A 22,602-nucleotide genomic window follows, 5' to 3' on the forward strand; every position below is an offset into this window, starting at 1 on the left:
GCTCATCCGGACGGACGGACGGACAGACGGACAGACGGACGGACGGACGGACATACGGACAAAGTCAAGTGTAGAGCGGTTGGCACCGCTAAAAAATGTGCTTAGGAAGCGAGATACAGCCTTTTTCAGTTCTAAGTTAACCCATTAAGACCTGGAACGGTGTCATTTTTAGATTTGAGCTAAAAAGCATTATTTTACACTTTGGGCTATTAAAAAATAGCAGATATACAAGCTCTTAGCACGGCACCGAGTGCCGCGCTACGAGCTTGTAGATCTGCTATTTTTGAAAATTCGTGAAAATGTGTGCAAATCTTTGAATATATATAATTTTTAAAGCGAACATTTTTAACTCAAATCTTTGCTTCTGGGGGTCCCTGGAACAAAATATTTTGATGGGGTCCGCGGCCAAATACATATCATGTTGGGGGTCCTTGACATGAAAAAGATTGAGCACCATTGATATAGAAACATACGTTTTTTCAGAAAACTGTTGAGATTTAGGAGACATGTAGAATTGGCTTCAGGTCTCAATGGGTTAAACAAGGAGTGGATGGAGCTGCAAATCTTCAGATAGTGATATCTTTGGAGTTTTTTACTATTTTTTCAAAAACACGTGAAACGCGCGATTGGCATGTTGCACCATAGTGGTAAAACACGTGAATAGCACTCAATGAGTTAACTCTTTGACTGCCGTCAACGCGTTATCGAGTCAATTGCTAGTTTGTCCACTGCCGTCGACGTGTTAGACGCACGTTTGTAATTATTGTTATTTTAGAGAAGATCACGGTCTAATCTTGAATCCGAAGGGAGCAGTAAAACTGTAGCACAAACGGATACGGAAATAATGAATGTAACGTCATGCCGTTCCCGTCGACTCCATGTTTGTAGTTTTTTTTTCTTTCGCCTGCATCTCTGTTCTTTTTTTTTTTGTCCATTTTTCCGAGGAGACGCGCGTTTCCAACGGCCTGTAGCGAAGGCGACACTAGCTCCGGATGCAATGTTTTGCTTCCGGAGCAATAGTCAGACACTCCTGCTCCGGAAACACACAGTGAATCGATCGATAAATATGGATATAAACTTTTATGACAACTTTAAAACTACTAAAAACACGAAAATCGCTCGAAAATCGCTTGGCACTGGGTGAGTTAATTTACCCACAAAAACACAAAAAATGTAAATATGGAGATTAATGGTTTCTGTCCGGCAGCAACAATAAACTACATGGAGGTTGTGACACATGCCATACCTCCTCTCAACCCTTGTTTTTTTTGTTGTTGTTCGTCTAGATCAACGAGCCCAACGCGTACGGGAACACGCCGCTCCACGTGGCGTGCTACAACGGCCAGGACGTGGTGGTCAACGAGCTGATCGAGTGCGGCGCGCACGTCAACCAGGTGAACGAGAAGGGCTTCGCGCCGCTCCACTTCACGGCCGCCTCGCGCCAGGGCGCGCTCTGTCTGGAGCTGCTGGTCTGCAACGGGGCCGACGTCAACATCAAGGTGAGCCCCCCCCCGCCCCAAAGCCTGTTCCCCTGTTCAATCCCGGGAAATGCAATCTGTGTCATTTTAGATTTTTTTTTAAAAGCTATTATAACCATTGTTTTATACTTTGGCTCAAAAATAATAAATAAAATAGAAAAATAAATAACAGATCTAAAAGAAAAAGCAGATCTACAAGCTCATAGCGTGGCACCGAGTGCCGTGCTATGAGCTTGTAGATCTGCTATTTCTTTTTATTTAGATGGTGGAAATGTGTGCAAATGTATGTATATATTTTTAAAGCAAACGTTTGTAACTCAAATCTTTGCTTCTGGGAGATTCTACAAATGTCTTCTAAATCCTAACAGTTAAAAAAAAAAACGTACTTTTTTCATGTCGAAGACCACCCAAAATGATATGTATTTGGCTGTGGAACCCCATCTCAAAATATGTTGTTCCAGGGACCCCCCAGAAGCAAAGATTTGAGTTAAAAATGTTCGCTTACAAAAATAAATAAATATATATATTCAAAGATTTGCACAAATGACGATTTAAAAAAAACAAAACAATCTACAAGCTCATAGCGCGGCACTGAGTGCGGCACTACGACCTTGTAGATCTGCTATTTTTGAATAGCCAAAGAAATCTTAAAATCAACACAGATGCGTTCACGTTATTTGATTGATTGAATACTTTATTAGTCACCAAATGTAAACAGCACGGAGGTACAGTAAAACATCCATTGTGGTCCTATGTATTCAATTCATCGACAGTGCATAGACCACTCCTGGACAGTGCATAGAACCAAATGGACCCGTAAGGGTCCATTTGGTTCCATTTGTACACGCTCAGAGTTACAAACCTGGGTGTAAAATCAACGTACTTTAATGTCTATTGCAAAGGTTAAAAGCCAACATGTTTCAACCGAGCTTGTCTTCATGCGGGCAAGTAAGTTTGATTTCTCATTGATTTTATGTTTTCTGAAATAATTCTATGACCACAGTTCGGGTATCAAAGTGAGCACAGTCCAGTTGTTTTGGTTTTGTAACTATCCAAAATCTGAATCTGATCCACTCAGACACGGATTAAAAGTTTTGACCTCTTGGGACAGGGGTTCCACTGATATGATGGTCCAATATTGACCACAATATTCACCGATATGGTTGGTCTGATTATACACGAATCCACGGAGCGCTGCCCTGTAGGTGGCGCAGCCATTGCTGCGGTGTCAGACTCGGTCAGCCGCTGCTGCGCGGGTGTCAGTCAGCTGCTGTCACTGACTGCTCACATTACTCTTTTACCTGCTTTTTACTAACTTTTACTAACACTAACTTTACAAAGATGTACAGAAAATCGGGACAAACCTGTATAGAATGGCGTTCATCTGATATAGACGACTGGGGGTTCCACTGATATGGGTGTCTTAAGGTTTGATGCCAATATTTGTGGATGACCGTGTGCCCTCTCTCCTGTCCTTGCAGAGTAAAGATGGCAAGACTCCCCTCCACATGACTGCCATCCACGGAAGGTTTGCCAGGTCTCAAGCTGTCATAGAGAACGGTGAGTCCCTCTGACAGACTTAAGATAATGGACTGAATGTCATCCACCCGGAAAAGGGACGCAATCAAATCACAAAGATCACCAGCACTCACTTAGGGTCTTTCATTGTGTTTTGGCACAGGCAGCAGCACACAAGGACGTGTTTCGGATGGAGACTTCCTCGGCGTAATAGATTGAGAAAGCGTAATAGATTACGCTGAATTGCTGCTGCCTGTGCTGAACACAATACAACAACCTAGAAAGGGCTTTTAACTCATTGAGTGCCAATGACGTCTTTTGACGGCCATTTTCAGTGTGCCATTAGTGCCAATGGCGCCTTTTGACGTCTCCCCAAAAAAAACATTTTTTCCCAAAAAAAATGTTTTAATTTTTCTTTTTTTTTTGGGGGGTATTTTTTATTTTTTTTTATCTCAAAGGAACTAGGAGAAAACCATTTTCGAAAAGTTTTTGCTCCATCCACTTCAATGTTAAAAGGAGAAAAAAAACATTTTTTTCCTCCCATTGTAAATGCTGTATTTCTGAGTGAGGCATGGCACTTTCAAACATCAAAAACAAATGTCAACGAGCTCACAATGACCTCGTTGAAATTTGTGAAACCACACCTGAAGTGACTCAGTGATTAGCAACCATCAGGGGATCAGTCACACTGAAGACAAACATTCTGTGACCAATTGAAAAGGTAAAATAATAGCCTATTCCTTGGCACAGGGATCAACAAGCTTGAAAAAGCCTGGCACTGAATGAGTTAAGTGATCTTGTTGTTTTTTTACTGAATGCCATCCACCTCTAACTCTCAAATGTTGTGTCAAAATTGTTAGAGGTGTGAATTATTTTAGTCGGTTCATTTATTCTAGCTTTTATCAGCCACGTGAACCCTAGCGTCCCTATTCAGATCATCATGTCAGCAAGCAGTAAGCATTCGGAAAAAACAGGCAAATATTTGACAAACATTCTGTGAAAATAAAATGGCAGATCTACAAGCTCATAACGTGAGCTTGTAGATTGGCTATTTGATATACAACCAAGTATGTAGGGTACATCATGTTGCTCCAATTCATATGGTAAATATCGTATGAGAGCTTGTAAATAACACAATAGCAAGCCGGTGTGCTCAGCGGGCTCCATGTAATTGCTGGTTAATGACCGAGTGTGCGTAAAACAGGACGAGTGCTTGTTAGCGAATAGACGGCTGACGGGGCATGTGCTTGCGTAGGCGCTGAGATCGACTGTGAAGACAAGAATGGAAACACGCCGCTGCACATCGCCGCTCGATACGGACACGAGCTGCTCATCAACACGCTCATCACCAACGGAGCTGACACTGCCAAGTGAGTGAACCCCAGTGACCTCTCACACTGCGCCGCAGGAGGCTGTGCGCATGACACCATGCTTGGAAATTAACTTTAAATGTTTATTAGATGTGGTTAAGGATTCTAATCAACAATATACAATTACAATTTAGGCATTTGGCAGAGCATATCCAGAGCAACTTAGAAACGGCAAGATCAGAGGAAATGGCATAAACCCTAGTCAATGCACGTTTACAGCATGGTAAATGCAAGTACACTACGAAAGTAAAACAATTCGTGCTACGAAGTCACTAGGATGCCAGGTAATCATCAAACCTAGCATCTGTCTAAACCTAGCGGTGGGCAACTTTAATGATGGAGAGGGCCACTATATTTCCACACTCACTCCAGAGGGCCACATTAAAGCCAGTCATGTGTGCATGTTTGAAATTGGAACAGCTGAAATCAATAATATATCAGTATTCCGATATTAACCTGCATTAACCGCATTAAGTGAGGGTGGGGGCCGCATGTGGCCCCCGGGCCGCCAGTTGCCCATGTATGGTCTAAACCGCATGCTTATCTAGATCTATCTAATCTATGTTTGTGGTCAAGCAAACATTACATGTCTATTATAAAATAACATTATGTGAACACGCGACCAACATTATGTTTGCGACTTTGCGTAGTATCAAAAGATTGTCAAGAAGTGATACGAGGAGTGCTAGGGGGTGAGGTACAAGTAGAGATACAAGGAGACAGGAGTGTTAGGTACAAGTAGAGATACAAGGAGACAGGAGTGTTAGGTACAAGTAGAGATACAAGGAGACAGGAGTGTTAGGTACAAGTAGAGATACAAGGAGACAGGAGTGCGAGGGGGTAAGGAAGAGTCTGAAGAGGACAGTTTTCAGACTGCGGTGGAAAATGGGGTCCAGGACGCTTGTAGCGTTTTCCAATGGTGTCGTAAGGACGGGACAGGGCAGACTCTAACCATAATAATGTCTAAAGCAGTAGTTCTCAAACCTTTTTAATTTCAAGGACCCCCAGTTTAGTATGCATTAGGACCACGGACCCCCATGAGAGTGTAAAAATAGAACCAAATGGAGTAAGGGTCCATTTGATTCCATTTGTGTACACTCTCTTGAGTTACAGACCTGTAAAGGTCAATTTGGTTTCTAACTATCAATAATTTAGCTAGGGGCCCCCTGGAAGCCCCCCGGGCCCCCTGGGGGTACCCCGGACCCCACTTTGAGAACCACTACTCTAAAGAGAAGGAACGTGTCAGCATTTGGCTTTAAAAGTGGTACAAAGCTTTGTCTCAGCCCACATTTTCAGGAGAGCATTAAATATCTCGATCACAACTTCATCTAGATTCTTCACCGTCAACATGAACTATATTAATCAATGTGTGTGATTTCCAATGTGCTTTCAGGCGAGGGGTCCACGGCATGTTCCCACTGCATCTGGCGGCTCTCAGCGGGTTCTCTGACTGCTGCAGGAAGCTCCTGTCTTCAGGTGAAGGGCCTCAAAGCCGTCTAGCGGAGCTGAAAATATCTCATATTGAGCGTTGCACTTGTATGCAAACACTCAACTGTGGTTTCCCTCCAGCATTCCCACAAAACAGAATAAAAACCTATACAAGTCCAGCATTTGAATAGATGTCTCAACTTGAGGCAATGCATTACCTAAGCTAACCTAGGGCAGTTGTTTGTGTTAGTTGAGACCAAAAAACACGCCCGGCCCTCTAGAAGGCCTGACATTTTATTCCACCACGTCATGTTTCAAATCAAACGTTATGTATAGAGCACATTTACATACAACCAGAGATTGCTGCACAGAAAGAACAAAAGATCAGAACATAAAAAGAATAAAACAATACAGACATACATACCACGGATGTACTATCCGTGGTTCTCAAACTTTTTCATGTCAAGGACCCCCAGAATCATATGCATTTGGCTACGGGATCCCCCATCTCAAAAATATTTCGTGCCAGGGACCCCCAGAGGCAAAAAAAGAAACATTAGCAAACATGCTCACATATGATTAAAAGCAAGGGGTAAAGAAATGGGTTTTGAGAATGGATGTAAAAGTCTCAATGGACTGCACTGGTCTAATTGGAAGGGACAGACTATTATTCCAGAGCCTGGGGGCAGCGGCAGCAAAAGCGCGGCCACCCCTACACACCCCTACACGTCTGGTTTTGGGTACAACTAGCAACGGCCTGTTAGCAGAACTCAGAACTCTTGTTTTATACTTAAAGCTGTGACTGTTTTTTTTTGCATTTGAGCTAATAGAGCCGGCCTGCTTGCTCAGGGGATAAATCGAATCTTGACCATCAGATCAAAACTCGTGTCAGATCCTGTGTCTGTAGCTGAGACATGACCTTTGACGCGATCTAAATGTCTCATTTGAAGAGCAGGGAGACAAAATACAACCACTCCAATTGTATAAGTTATATTGTATTAACCCATTAAGACCTGAGGCCATTCTTAAAAATGTTTTCTAAATCCTAACAGTTTTTTCAATTCTAAAAACATTTTTTTCAAGATTTTTCAAAAATAGCAGATCTACAAGCTCATAGCGCGGCACTCGGTGCCGCGCTATGAGCTTGTAGATCTACTATTTTTGAATAGGCAAAGAAATCTAAAGTGACACAGATGCGTTCCAGGTATTAATGGGTTAACATACTCTACCATACAGATTGGACAGAATTACATTTTATTCATAAAACAAGCTGTGAGCTTGTGGAATGGCTGGCTATTTTCAGCGAGCGAAGTCGTATAATGCACGTTCCATGCACAGCAAAACATCGAGTGCTTTACAACCTATAGTGTGATCTGTAAGCGAGGTTGGGGGGTCACACGCCACTCAATGTCGCTCTCCTCTCGATGCAGGCTTTGACATCGACACCCCAGATGACTTTGGGAGGACGTGTTTACACGCGGCCGCAGCTGGAGGGTGAGTGAGCGACTCTACTCTCTCTCTCTACACGTGTGTGGGGATCGTCTTTCATGGCTCAAAAGGCCAGCGTGCTACTTAAACCAAATGTTTCCATTTCGTACGCCCACTAATCACACTTGGGGCTGTCAGGATTACACATTTAAGTTGATGATTAATTGTCACTCAAATAATTGCGATTAATGATTTAATTGTGTGTTTGCCGTTGAACATTGGAAGATATGAATACAAAATACATTTCTGATTGCCTTTTAGTCTTTGTAATAAAAAAATGCACAGGGCAAATATGACAAATAACTTAAATATACAAATAAATTATTTACATATTTAAAAATTGTGTCCATTTGAAAATAGCAAAAAAAGCAGATCTACAAGCTTACAACGCGTCACTTTGTGACGCGTTGTAAGCTTGTAGATCTGCTTTTTCTGCTTTTTTTGATTTGAAAATGTTTGAACATTTTTCAATATGGAAATTATGACTATTATGCAAAAATAATTGCGATTATCTCAAATAATTACGATTAGACGATTATGTAATAATTGCTAAAGTAACTAAGTGGTGGAAAGTAACTAAGTACATTTACTCAAGTACTGTACTTATGTCCAATTTTGAGGTATTTTTACTTTACTGGAGTACAGTATATCCAGTTTTCAGTACTTTTACTTCTACTCCACGACATCTCTGAGGCAAATATTGTACTTTTACTCCACTACAATTATTTGAAAACTCCTATATACATTTCGTTATATCTAGAGATATGCATGGTAATCAACTAACAAAGTCAAATAAGACCAAACCGATTGATTATTTGGCTACTGTAGTCTTTCATAATTTTCCCACACTGTGTACAACAATTATTCAAGTGAAGTGGCATGTTCTACACTTAACATTTTTCACGTTTTATTTGATCTTGTCTCAATCTCCCAGGAACCTGGAGTGTCTGAATCTTCTCCTAAACACGGGGGCAGACTTCAACAGAAAGGACAGCTTTGGCAGGTCTGTAAGCATTGGGACCTAATCCGCGTGGTGGTCCATTAACCTATCCTGTCATAGATTTATGTCGTCATACAGCAGTCGTTCTCCGAGGACCCCCAGTGGTACTTGAGGAGGTTCCAGGGGGTCCCCAGCAAAATTAGCTCATATGGTGTCCAAATCCGTTTAAAGGGATATTTCACTTTCAAAAAATTTTGGGTCGTTTTATCGTCTACTCAGGCCTTTGTGAGACAGTTTGAGACAGTTTTTAACTCATTGAGTGCCATTAACGTGTTTCACTTGTTTTTACCGCTATGGCTCAACGTGCCAATGGCGTGTTTGACGTGTTTTTGAAAAATTAGTAAAAAAAAATGTCCAGAACCCAAGATATCATCATCTGAAGATTTGCAGCTCCATCCACTCCTTGTTTAACTTAGAAATGAAAAAGGCTGTATCTCGCTTCCTAAGACCTTTTTGTTTTCTGTGAAAAAAAACTCTGGCACTGGGACAACATAATAATATAGAAATAATTTTTGTTTATTCGTTTTTGTTCTTTTACATACTCATAGGTAGTAAAATTGAGTGTCAGAATTGCCAAACGTTTAAAAAAAAAAAAAAAATTCTGGCACTCAATGAGTTAAGTTGCTTGATTCAGTATTTCGATATTTGATGTTCATTTTATCAGATACGCCCCCTTCCTATACAAACCCATTGTAACTTCAAACTCTATTTTAACATGTTAGATTCATCAAAAATACCCGTCCTTGGTTCTGGTGACTCATCCTGCCCTCCTAATACGTGAGGGGGCCATGTTTGTTAGATCACTTTTTTCATTTGGGGGGGGGTAATATGGAAGTCCTTGATATGACAACTTTTGAGTAAACCACTGACAACACTGTGGTGCCATTTCAAAACGAATGGACTTCAGAGGCTTCGAGTGTGAACGGTGGGTTTCTATGAGAACGGTCAAGGTTGAAGTGTGTTTGTTTCCCCTTCAGGACCCCCCTGCACTACGCCGCAGCCAACTGTAATTACCAATGTCTGTTTGCCCTGGTGGGCTCCGGGGCCAGTGTCAACGACCTGGACGAGAGGGGCTGCTCGCCGCTCCACTACGCCGCCGCCTCCGACACAGACGGAAAGTCAGTCACACCTCTACACAAACTGTTTCATAGTTGTTCCTTTCTTTTTTTCTGTTTGCTTTTTTTTCTGACCCAGAATGGAACAGAGCCTTCATTAGTATCATTGGTAACACATGTGAAGGAAGTAAGAAGAGGCCCAATTTCTTTCCAATATGGCTGCTTAGTGCATAGAGCCTGTTCATTCCTCCCCACACACATTTCTGTGTGTTGCCACCGCTGTAGTATCATACTGGCTCACCTGCCAGTGAGGAGCCCCCACCGAGAGGACCTATAGAGCCTCCGTCTTACTCCTCCCGCCCAACACTCCCTGCTAACAGGTCCCGCCCCCCAGCCCGTAGGTCTAGGATTACATGTAGTGACAAATATCACCCGCAAACCCCCAGACTCTGTGGTGGTGGGGCAGCTACTTTACCACTGCACAGTGGTGGAAAGTAACTAAGTACAGTTACTCAGGTACTCTACTTAAGTACACTTTTTAGGTATTTTTTACTTTACTGGAGTATTTCCAGTTTTCAGTACTTTTTACTTATACTCCATTTCATCTCGGAGGCAAATATTGTACTGTTACTCCACTACCATTATTTTAAAACTTTAGTTACTTTGTAGGTTTTGATTATTATTACAAAACATACATTAACCACTTCAGTCCTATATACATTTCGGCCATTTGAAAATAGCCGAGCTTGTAGATCTGCTATTTTCAAACGATTTTTTGACATTTTACTCATAGAGAGACATTCTGCATAATGAGTAATTTCTACTTTTGGTACTTTAAGTACATTTTGATACCAATACTTTTGTACTTTTACTCGAGTACATTTTGAATTCCGGACTCTTACTTGTAACAGAGTACTTCAACATTGCAGTATTGATACTTTTACTTAAGTAAAAAAAATTGAGTACTTTTTCCACCACTGCCACACCTGCCACTGCGCTTAGATGTTGCTTTTTAAAGATAATTTATAAGCGTGCTTGGGAGGCACAGGGTTAAAGTTCCTGCCCACCACAAGGGGAGAGTAAGCCTTTGAATCCCTCCAGGGTGCCTCCGCCTTGGCTGGACGCTCAAACGAACACAATTGGCCGCGTTCGAGGGCGGGAAGCCGGGCAGGGAAGGGCGATCTTTGTTGCTGCACTAGACTAGAGAATCCTGCAGGTTGGTCAGGGTGCCCGCTCGGTGTTGAAACTCATCACTGTCCGGCGAAAAGAAACAGACTTGATGTCGCATGTATCGGGGGGAGACTTTGTCTGTACTCTCCCTAGGACCAACTGTAAGAGTTGGCAGTGACAAGGGACTAGAATACATTGCAAATCAGGAATAGGCTCTATGCACAGCAGCCATATTGTGAATACATTCACAGGTGTTACCAATGATATTAATGAAGGCTCTGTTCCATTCTGGTCAAGCAGAGTCAGGGTTCTGATATTGTGCATGTTGGCTCACTGAAAACACTCTGCTACACCCGTGGGTCTAAAATTTGGGTCTAGGCACCCTCATGGGGTTTCCAAATGGACCCTTACGGGTTCCATTTGTACACTCTCAGAGTTATGGAGGTTGTGGAAATTGAAAACTTTGAGAACCACTGTGCTAGACTAAATGGAACAGACAGAGCCTTCATTAGTATCATTGGTAACACCTGTGAAGGAAGTGATAATATGGCTGCTGTGCATAGAGCCTATTGGCATAACGACTAGAAGAAAGGAGAAAAAAAAGTCAAAAAATAAATAAAATGGGACAACAAAGAAAACATGGGTTAAAGTTCTCAGTCGCTACGACTGATTTCAGTTATTTGGATTACATAGAGGCCTGCTTGTCTTTCTCTTGGCTCTTTGGCTTGTAACCTTTTTTTTAATATATTTCTTGGGCGCCATTTGTAGTCTTTTTTTGACAGTGACTGTAGGGAGAAAGTAGGGAGATAACAGTCAGCAAACCGGGGACTCACTGATCAGAGCATTGGGTGTTTCACCCTAAACATTCACCTATGGCCGTAGTTCTCAACATGTCGGTCGGGACCCCCAGGGGGCTCTCCACATGATTCTTTTTGTTTTTTAGTTGTTATTTTTTTTGGGGGGGGGGTCCAGATGACAGTGAAGTGACAATTTAAGGACTTTTAAGACCTTTTAAATACCAAAAAAAAAATACCGTTTCAGCATCAAAAGTAATCAATCAACTATACAATAAAAACTGGACAAACACTGGCCAAATTGTCAATTGCCAATTGGGGGGGGGGGGGGGGGGGGGGGGGTCACGGCCTGAAAAGGTTGAGAACCACTGACCTATGGGGTCTCTTGACTTGTAACTTTAACACTGCTTTTACAATATGATGCTAGATAGATACACACATACTCACCTTGCTTTACTGTATTGGATAAAGCTAAATGCCTAAATTGTGTTGTAAGCAGGTGCCTGGAATACTTACTGCGGAACGATGCTAAACCAGGCATTCGGGACAATCAGGGTTACAACGCTGTGCACTACGCCTCTGCCTACGGACATCGCCTCTGCCTAGAGCTGGTCAGAACCACACACACACACACACACACACACACACACACACACAGGATTTGTATTACTATACTTGTGAGGACATCAGCATTTTAGGATGCGTTTTTATGAATGGCATTTAAAAAGAAAATGTGAGCGTTCTTTACCGTAAGCCTAAAAATAGCAGATCTACAAGCTTGTAGAAATAGCAGATCTTGTAGATCTGCTATTTTCAATTGCACGACACCAACTGTACGTATAAAACACACACACACACACACACAGTACATTCACCGATAACACACAGAATGATGTGACTGTCCCTGTTATTTAGGTCAAGTACCGGTTTAACCACTTTCAACCTGGTTTCCCTATTTTGGGCCATGTCATTATTATAGGCCAACAAAAATAGCAGACCTACAAGCTCACAGCGTGTCTGGTGTGACGTGTCGTGAGCTTGTGGATCGGCTATTTTGGTGCCGCGTGACACCATCGTACTAGGGTTAGGGTTAGTATACAAGTATAAAATAGAAAACACACGGGGCGCTTCACCAATACAGAGAGCCTGATGTGAATGCCCCTGATGTTATTTAGGATGAGTTCCAGTGTTAGTTTCATTGACTAAAACTATGACGAAAAATGTCTACCTTTTTGACAAAAAGTAAATACAAACTAGGTTATTATGACTGAAATTGTGACTAAATATATTGTTACTTTCGTCAACAAATAAAAACTAGATGAAAATGTTAGTGAGGGACTAGTGGACAAGATATCCAGTAAAACTAAGACGAGTCATTTTATGCTTGGTTGTGCACGGGTGTTAGCCGATCTACAAGCGCGTTGTGAGCTTGTAGTTCGGCTATTTTCGGCATGCAGTTAAGTTTAAATCGGGCATCGCAACAACATAATGACCCGCCAAAATGTATGTTAGTCGACTAAATCAACTATAGGTTTAGTCGACTAAGATCTTATGATATTTAGTCAACTAAAACTTGACTAAAACATTTCAAATGACAAAAAAATATACTAAAACAACATTGAATTTCATTCACTACGACTAAAACTATATAAAAATGTGCTGTCACAATCGACCCCGAGTACCATTTTCAAACCAGAGAAGCAGCCTCCTCCTATCACAGCTGTGTCATTGAATGAGACCCCCACCTTTGAGCTTCAAAGGGTCCCAGAGTGCTGTCATTGAATTAGCATGGTGATGAAATTAAATGGATGCTACCCAGGAAACAAGCTATACAACACAAGACATTTTCACGTGTCTATTTCGATGGCTTTTAAAATGTTCCGCACGACACAAGCTCATGTGCTGCTACAGATAGACAATGCCATGTTAGGGATGCAACCGTTCAATCAAACAAATCAATTTAATCAATTATAAAAAATAATTGATAATTTAATAAAATAATCAATTAATAATCAGTCCCTATTTTGGGCATATCATTATAAGCCAAAAGTACTAAATGCATATGAAAATTTTAACTTTTTCAACAATACAAGCTTTACATGACACCGTGCTGGAAAAGTATAAAATAACTAATAATAAGTGGTTAATCAATTGGTTTATATATATAATAATAATAAAACAATGTTTTAAAAAAGCTTCTTGATTATTTGATTAATTGAAAAAGTAATCGATAGTCTCTCTACCATATTGTGTGATACAGTGCTTGACTGTGTTTTGCTTTTACAGATTGCCAGTGAAACGCCTCTAGATGTGGTGAGTGTCATTTTTGTCATTTGTATTAGTACTTATTATGTTTGCTGTTGGGTGGAAACCTTGTATGTCCAAAACTGTTCCTTTTTGTATTATTATTTTAAAGGCATTTTAAAATAGGGAAAATAGCAGATCTACAAGCTCACAACGCGCCGCTTCGCGACGCGTTGTGAGCTTGTAGATCTGCTATTTTCCCTATTTTAGTGCGACACTCTTGTATGATGAAGTTAGAGCCTTAATTTACGACAAAACATGGCGATACAAGGTTTCTGCCTGACGGCGACGACATGTAAAATTCACACTTCTATGCACACGTGAGATGCTGAGTGCTTGCTGTCAGGGTTGTCATAGTAACGGTGGTACAATGCTGCTTCCTTCAGCTAATGGAGACCTCAGGAACGGACCTCCTGAACGACTCTGATGTCAGAGCTCCCATCAGCCCCCTGCACTTAGCTGTGAGTAACACCACTTCCTGTATCAGCCCCCTGCACTTGGCTGTGAGTAACACCACTTCCTGTATCAGCCCCCTGCACTTAGCTGTGAGTAACACCACTTCCTGTATCTACCCCCTGCACTTGGCTGTGGGCCAAGACGGAAATAGCGAGTCTCACCATCTCCGGTTCACTTCCCGTATCTGCGTGACGTAGGTGGACGCCTTTTTTAGGAGACAGGAAACAGGTTGAAGTCTATTGATTCCAATACAAGAGTGAACGTGAACACAGCTTCTGAATCATTCTGTAGCTCCATGGTCACTGAAGTAAATATTGGACCTGATCGTCACAAGACACACAATATTTGCAAGATTTTCATACTAAAATGGCTTGTTTTAGATAAACAAATCCGGAGAAAATCAACTTCGTTATCGACCTTTCTCTATCCCAGCAACACACTCTTGCGAGATTTGGGAAGATATCTGAAGAGTCCATCTGCATCTCCAAATGAACCATCATTGTAACACCACTTCCTCTCTGCACTTAGCTGTGAATAACACCACTTCCTGTACACGCTACTTGTGTACCAAGTGAGGGGAGTTTATATTTAGAGTTATATCTAGTATATAAAAGAGCACCTGTCCGCAATTTTACAACAGGAGCTAGAGAAGTCTTCTAGCTTGCCACCGGAGAGTGTCAAAAATAAATGTAGGGCCCTGGGGAGTAAAAAGTACAATATTTCGCTCTGAAATGAAGATGTATAAAATAACATTAAAAGGAAATACCTGTACGTTTTACTTAACCACTTACCAGGTGTCCCTATTTTGTGCAACACCGTTGGTACGCCGAAGTATAAAAGCCTTAAGTGTTCAAAGTACAGTACTTGGTAAATGCACTTAGTTATGCGATCCACCACTGGTAGATTCTCCTATTTGATTATAAAGCTCTGAAAGGGGTTGGCCCCCTCCTACACTGCCGTCAGGTCTTAATGGGTAAAATGTGCTTCATAAATAGATTGTATTTGACTTGGTGTCTGCGTTTTACTAACGTGACCGTGTTTGATGTCGATGTCGTCGTCCAGGCGTACCACGGACACCACCACGCCATGGAGGTGCTGGTCCAGTCTCTGCTGGACCTGGACGTGAGGAACAGCCAGGGGCGAACGCCTCTGGACCTGGCGGCCTTCAAGGGCCACGTGGAGTGTGTGGACGTCCTCATCAACCAGGGAGCGTCCATCCTGGTCAAAGACTACACCCTGAAACGCACGCCGATCCACGCTGCAGGTAACCTCTCAATCCAATCCACAGTTGGACACTAGTGATGAGCGGGCCGACCCATAACCCGCGGGTCCCGCGGGTTATGGGTCAACCCGCGGCGCGGGTGGTCGAGTCAGGATTTCAGAGGCAATTATGCGGGCTGTGGGTGAGCGGGTCAACCGCTCTCACACGCAAATAAAAACAAAAACCCCTATTTTGAACAACATGCTTGTTTATTTAGCCCATGACAATGTTGTGCTACTGTAGACATTTAAAGCGACTTTGGGTACTTAAAAGAGCGCTTTATAAATCTGAGCTATTATGATTTTTTTTTTCACCGCGGGTCGCGGGGCGGGTTGAGCCATACATGGGTTCGCGGGGCGGGTTGAGACGGGTTGGGTTCCGTGGCGGGGCGGGTCATGAAAAAACCCGACCCGCACATCACTATTGGACACAGTAAAATCCTGAGTGTCCATTTAAATCTGAGAGTGTACAAATGGGCCCTCACACGGGTCCATTTGGTTCCGTTTGTACATTCTCAGAGTTGGGGTCCATTTTTACCAGCTCAGTGGCCTTGCGGTTAGAGCAGGGGTTCGCAACCACCGGTCCGCGAAGGCGGCCGGGAATTCCAAGTTTTCCCGGCCGTGAATCTACAGTATAACCTTGCGTCACCAGGATTTTCCAAAGAGCGGACAAAAAAGTTGAGTCGGTCACATGAAGATGCCAAGGATTCATCCATGCTACTTCCTGTTTCATAACAGTAATGTGTCACTCTGCATGTTTAACGAACGTTTTCCACCTGTCCAAAAATCATATCTGATACAGACATAACCTTTTTTTAATCACCCTATCCTTGTTGATGTAACCAACCATAGCCATTTAGGTCAATGATATAACATTATGTAGTGATATAATAATGTATAAATAGCAGCCAGTGATGTGTCGGTGATGCCCCCCGCCCGCTTGTAGATCTGCTATTTTCAAAACATTTTTCAAAACACTCACGCAAAACACTCAAGCAAAACATAACGCGTATTGTGACGTTGCTCTTGTATTACCTCGCTCATTTAAAGCTCATTTAAATCTGTAAAGTTTCATGTCTTACCCGGGGTTCAAACCTGCGTCCTCCTCGTGGGAGACCAAACATCTTCATTAATTGTTATGAATTAATGTGTTTAATGACTAAGAAAGTGCTGTTTGAGAATTTTTAATTTGTTCCCCCCCCCCAAACAGCCACAAACGGCCATTCAGAATGTTTACGACTGCTGATCGGAAACGCCGACCTTCAGTGTGCCGTGGACATTCAAGACGGGAATGGACAGTAAGGATACAGTAAAATACTAAGGGCCCTATTCATGCCGGTGCCTTACCCATTATCCCCCAACTTCTTTGCCTTTTTGTACTATTTTTAAAAAACATTTTCAAATAGTTCAACTAGCCGATCTACATCGACACGTTGTGAGCTTGTAGATCGGCTAGTTGAACTATTTGAAAATGTTACTATTTAAAAATAGTACAAAATGGCAAAGAAGTTCAGGGATAATGGGTAAGGCACCTGCATAAATAGGGCCCTAGCTGGACATTTTGTGTGTTGTGTGTGTGTGTGTGTGTGTGTGTGTGTGTGTGTGTGTGTGTGTGCGCGCGCGCTTGTGGTTCTAATGCTGTGTGTATGTGTTCAGAACCCTTCTAATACTGTGTGTATGTGTTCAGAACCCTTCTAATGCTGTGTGTTTGTGTTCAGAACCCTTCTAATGCTGTGTGTATGTGTTCAGAACCCCTCTAATGCTGTGTGTTTGTGTTCAGAACCCTCTAATGCTGTGTATTTGTGTTCAGAACCCTCTAATGCTGTGTGTATGTGTTCAGAACCCTTCTAATGCTGTGTGTTTGTGTTCAGAACCCTTCTAATGCTGTGTGTTTGTGTTCAGAACCCTTCTAATGCTGTGTGTTTGTGTTCAGAACCCCTCTAATGCTGTGTGTTTGTGTTCAGAACCCTTCTAATGCCGTGTGTTTGTGTTCAGAACCCTTCTAATGCCGTGTGTTTGTGTTCAGAACCCTTCTAATGCCGTGTGTTTGTGTTCAGAACCCTTCTAATGCTGTGTGTATGTGTTCAGAACCCCTCTAATGCTGTGTGTTTGTGTTCAGAACCCTCTAATGCTGTGTATTTGTGTTCAGAACCCTCTAATGCTGTGTGTATGTGTTCAGAACCCCTCTAATGCTGTGTGTATGTGTTCAGAACCCTTCTAATGCTGTGTGTTTGTGTTCAGAACCCTTCTAATGCTGTGTGTATGTGTTCAGAACCCCTCTAATGCTGTGTGTATGTGTTCAGAACCCCTCTAATGCTGTGTGTATGTGTTCAGAACCCTTCTAATGCTGTGTGTTTGTGTTCAGAACCCTTCTAATGCTGTGTGTTTGTGTTCAGAACCCCTCTCATGCTGTCGGTGCTGAGTGGACACACAGACTGTGTGTATTCTCTGCTCAACAAGGGAGCCAACGTCGAAGCCAAAGACCGATGGGGAAGGACCGCTCTGCACAGAGGAGTAAGGAGCACCTCTTCACCGTTCTCTCTTAAATCCATTGAATCCGGGAACGCGTCTCTGTCATTTTAGATTTCTCTTGGCTATTCAAAAATAGCAGATATACAAGCTTGTGCCGCGCTATGAGCTTGTAGATCTGCTAATTTTTTTTTAAACGTGAAAATTTGTGCAAAGCTTTGCTTCTGAGGAGTCCCTGGAACAAAATGTTTTACAAGTGTTCGCTTTAGAAAATGGAACGGATTACCGCAATCGGATTTCCCCCCCCCCCCCCCCCCCCCAATTCCTATTAGACTCCTGGGTGTGTAATGAGGGGGAAAAAAGGTTAAAAAGGTTAGAAAAATCGAAAACCCTGGCAGCTTCTAAAAAAAAAACGAGTACATAGTGCCTGGCAGTGAATGTGTTAATACGAGGACCAAATGTCCCCACAAGTGTAGTAGAATATGAGCACTAGACATTGTGAGGGAAAAATGTTGTTTTATGGTTGGAAAATAGATTTTTAGATCTACAATTAGAAAAAGATTAAAGGTTGCGGTTGGGATTTAGAGTAAAACATGATTTATATACATAGTTGCGTGCCGGCTTGTAGATCTGCAATTTTTCGGCTCTAGGCTGAGAGTCAAAACACAAAAAAAAATTGTATTGTTATTACCAAACAAAAATTGCAAGAATTTACAATCCTAAAATGTTAAAGTGTGTGTGTGTGTGTGTGTGTGTGTGCCAGTCGGTGACGGGCCACGAGGAGTGCGTGGACGCCCTGCTCCAACACAGCGCCAGCTTCCTGGTGCGGGACTGTAAAGGCAGGACTCCGGTCCACCTGGCGGCGGCGTGCGGTCACATCGGGGTGCTGGGGGGCCTGCTGCACGCCGCCCAGTCTGTGGACACGCTGCCCGTGCTCACGGACAACCACGGCTACACCCCCCTGCACTGGGCCTGCTACAACGGTAACACAGTCACACACAGCAACGCATTGACATACTGTACACAGCTCAGAGCAGCCATGAGGATATTATTGCAAGTGGGCCCCCAAATAATTGGCAAAACACTAAGATTTTAATTATAATGACATTAATATTAACTCATTCACTGCCATCCACTAAATAGCCCAAAAAGCTACTTTTTTTCAAGTAGTCACAGAATAATTATCTCCAGTATGATCGATCCCCTGATGGTTGCTAATCACGGAGGGTTTTGCTTAACTCATTCAGTGCCAGGCTTATTTCAAGCTTGTTGATCCCTGTGCCATGATTGACTATATATAGAAAAATGTAATTTTTTTCTCCGTTTCTTTTTTAACATTGAAGTGGATGGAGCATTAACTTTTTGAAAATTGTTTTCTCCTAGTTCCTTTGAGATTTCAAAAAAATATATATATGCTTTTTGAAAAAAAAAAAAAAAATTTAGGAGACGTCAAAAGACGTCATTGGCACTAATGGCCAACTGAAAACGGCCGTCAAAAGACGTCATTGGCATTGAATGAGTTAAAAAAACAATAATAATAGGGATGTCCGATTTTATCGGCCTCCCGATATTATCGGCCGATATTAGCATAAAAATTGATATCGGGAAAATATCGGTATCGGTTTTTGAAAAAAAAAAAATTTTTTTTTTTTTTTTTTTTGCTTTATAAATAAGTTACAGGAGTTCTTACTGTATATGGTGTGTGTGATATGACATTTGAGCTTACCCTAATCACAATAATCCCCGCATATATCGATATCGGTTGATATCGGTATCGGTAATTAAGAGTTGGACAATATCGGTATATCGGTTATCGGTAAAAAAGCCAATATCGGACAACCCTAAATAATAACGATAAATAAATAGAAGATCTGTGGCCGATTCCACAAATGCCTTCTAAATCAGTAGTTCTCACACCCCATTGTGAAAAAAAAAAAAATCTAAACAAATTAACTCATTCAGTGCCCAGCTTATTTATGGAATTTTGGCACTGAGTGCCACAGCCAAAATTCATTGTAAAAAAAAAAGTGCTTAGGACCCGAGATACAGCCTTTTTCAGTAAGAAGTTAAACAAAGAGTGGATGGAGCAGCAAATCTTCAAATCATCATATCTTGGGTTCTGAACAGGTTGTTTTTTTTTGGACGTCTTAGACGTCCAGTGGCACTCAGGGCTTATATCAACGGACGTCTTAGACGTCCAGTGGCACTGAATGACTTAAGAAATGATCTAGATCTCAGAATCCACATCCAATTCTCTTTTTTTACCAATCCACAACAAGGTTCCAGCCCGATCACAGCCCCTTTGACTGGCATTATAAAGATGTAAGTTAAATATTTCCAAAAGTATTAAACAAAAACAAACTTCTGTGTCCTGCTTGCATTCATAGATTGCCGCTGACCAGTTTGAATGTCACAGCAGTGGTGCCGTCATTGTCTTGACACCATTAGGGCTGTCACGATTACAAATTTAAGTTGATGATTAATTGTCACTCAAATAATTGCGATTAACGATTTCATTGTGTTATTCATAAACATATTGGAACATTATGAAGTCTTTTAGGCTTCGTAATAAAAAATCGCACAGGGAAGATATAACAAATAACTGAATCATACAAAGAAATTATTGACATATTTAATACATGTAAAAAAAATCCAAAATAGCTGATCTACAAGCTTGTAAGCTTGTAGATCATATAAAATCAAAGGTTAAAGCCTGAATCTGTGATTTCTTCACATGGTTGGCAGTATGTAGAACAGCAGGAACAATATTACTAAAGCATCCTAATTGTACATTCATTGTTTAGGAATCGGCGCTAGTGTGTGTGTGTGTGTGTGGTGGATCCTTTCACACGGTTTCACGAATCGCACATTAGGACATTTTCAGTCGTGAGATTTAAACTAGCTTTAATCCATGCATTCTGACTAATCTTTCAAGAACCACAGAATATTTCTCTGCAGTATGATCGATCCCCCGATGGTTGCTAATCACGGACGGTTTCACTGTGCCTCCGTGAAAAAACATGGCTCACTATGATGTACTGCTCTCTGTCTTCCAGGTCATGATACGTGTGTGGAGGTCCTGCTGGAACAGGAAGTCTTTCACAAGAGCGAGGGGAACGCGTTCAGCCCGCTGCACTGTGCTGTGTAAGAGCCACACTGTTATACCGCAATAATCACATCTTGATGCTGAATTCACACCTGCCTAGGGTGACCACCCGTCCCGAAATTCGCGGGACAGTCCCGAAATTGGACCATCTGTCCCGCGTCCCGCACAAGCAGAGCAATGTCCCGAAAATGAAAGATATGAAAAAAAAACAAAAAAAACAATTTTGTTTTTGATAATAAATCGGTAAAATCACGCAAAAATAAGAATTAAATAACATAACCCTAACCTAACCCTAATCTTAACCCTAAAACCGAAATAAAGAAACCAAAAACGAACCCAATCCGGCCAGAACCGCGCAAAAAAAATTCGGGAGGTCCTCATGCACGCGCGCGCGTGATGTCCTGCGGAACGGGTACGTCTGTCCCTCAATGGGTCTGTTTGAAGGTGGTCACCCTACACCAGCCAGCTGTGTTTCATTGCCATAAAAAAGCAGAGCGTCAGAGTTCAACTTTGCCGCTGCTGCTGTGGCGAGACAGAGCGCCAGCTAGCTAACCAGAAGCGTGCTGTGCTCTGCAGTAGGCGTGGACTTAGACGTATACACTTGACACGACTTGAGATGGACAGAAACTTGACTACTGCATGGAAGTACTGAATATTGATAACAACATTCAGCAGTTATGAAATGTATCAAGATTGAGCAACTACGTGGCCTATTTCATACCAAAAATGAATAGGCTGTTTACAAGCAAGCTGCTCGAGACGAGCATTGAGTGTCCGTACCCCTCCTCCCTATACACAGGGAGGTTCGAACCGGTCGGACCGGCGGAGCTCTCGCTGGACCACAACTCGCGTATCTAGCAGGGTGTCGCTCGTACCTTTTTGCAATAAGACAGAGCAATAACATTTTTTTGCAATAAGACAGATTGATAGAAATCGCTGCCAATGGCAGTCCACATCTGTCACCATGACCGTGGTGAAAAGTATATTTATAATTATATTTAAAGTTATAATTATTATATTTTACTATATTGCTTAGTGTGGATGGCTGTTATGAGCCTCAAAATGTGTGGACTGTAAATGTAATGTTCTGTGCGCTGTAGAATCCATGACAATGAAGGTGCTGCAGAGATGCTGATCGACACGCTGGGACCGGCCATCGTCAACACCACAGATAGTAAAAACAGGTTAGTAACGTTACTCATTCCAAAACCAAGCACTGCAGCATGCATGACACCAGACATGTTGCTCACACGATGGCTCATGTCTGTGATCTACACAGTATGTAAAGCAATGGTATGCATCTAACTTTGAAAGTAAAGGAAATTGCAAATGTAAACTTCCGTAAACGCAACGTATATTGAAAGCAGCGTTTCCGGTGGCTCTGTGATTATTAACAAGAGGTGGTCTAATAAAGACATGGCTTTCATGTACTGTAGATCTACGTCATATTGACACTGTGACATCATATCTCTCTGATGTCATGTTGATTTCCAAAGTTATTTGCCGCTCCATTGACTGCCTGTAAAAGTCCTCGGCTTGATTCGTGGCTGGCCGGACCATTTGCTGCATTTCACTCCCCTACTCGCTCTTTCCACATGTCCTGTCTCTCTTCACTGTCACTATAAAAATGAAGGCATTGGTTTGTGAGATTAGCTGCGGACACACACACACAGACAGACAGACCCCTCTTCTAGACGGCGTGGCCC

At 42.1% G+C, this 22,602-nt stretch overlaps 1 protein-coding gene across 1 annotated transcript in view; it reads left to right on the forward strand.

Annotated features, from left to right (window-relative positions):
• ankrd28b (ankyrin repeat domain 28b) overlaps positions 1-22,602 on the forward strand; it is a 71,705-nt gene that overhangs the window by 41,905 nt on the left and 7,198 nt on the right. The window contains exons 8-23 of the mRNA XM_084053171.1: positions 1,287-1,499; positions 2,960-3,038; positions 4,252-4,366; positions 5,760-5,842; positions 7,225-7,288; positions 8,217-8,285; positions 9,260-9,400; positions 11,801-11,912; positions 13,588-13,614; positions 13,992-14,066; positions 15,124-15,325; positions 16,532-16,619; positions 17,718-17,835; positions 18,554-18,773; positions 20,847-20,934; positions 21,997-22,080. Coding sequence (XP_083909297.1) covers positions 1,287-1,499; positions 2,960-3,038; positions 4,252-4,366; positions 5,760-5,842; positions 7,225-7,288; positions 8,217-8,285; positions 9,260-9,400; positions 11,801-11,912; positions 13,588-13,614; positions 13,992-14,066; positions 15,124-15,325; positions 16,532-16,619; positions 17,718-17,835; positions 18,554-18,773; positions 20,847-20,934; positions 21,997-22,080 — 1,778 coding nt within the window. The remainder of the gene's footprint in view (positions 1-1,286; positions 1,500-2,959; positions 3,039-4,251; positions 4,367-5,759; positions 5,843-7,224; positions 7,289-8,216; positions 8,286-9,259; positions 9,401-11,800; positions 11,913-13,587; positions 13,615-13,991; positions 14,067-15,123; positions 15,326-16,531; positions 16,620-17,717; positions 17,836-18,553; positions 18,774-20,846; positions 20,935-21,996; positions 22,081-22,602) is intronic.

The sequence above is a fragment of the Gymnoscopelus microlampas genome (assembly GCF_963454915.1).
Source record: "Gymnoscopelus microlampas genome assembly, chromosome: 3".
Classification (NCBI taxonomy): Eukaryota; Metazoa; Chordata; class Actinopteri; order Myctophiformes; family Myctophidae; genus Gymnoscopelus; species Gymnoscopelus microlampas.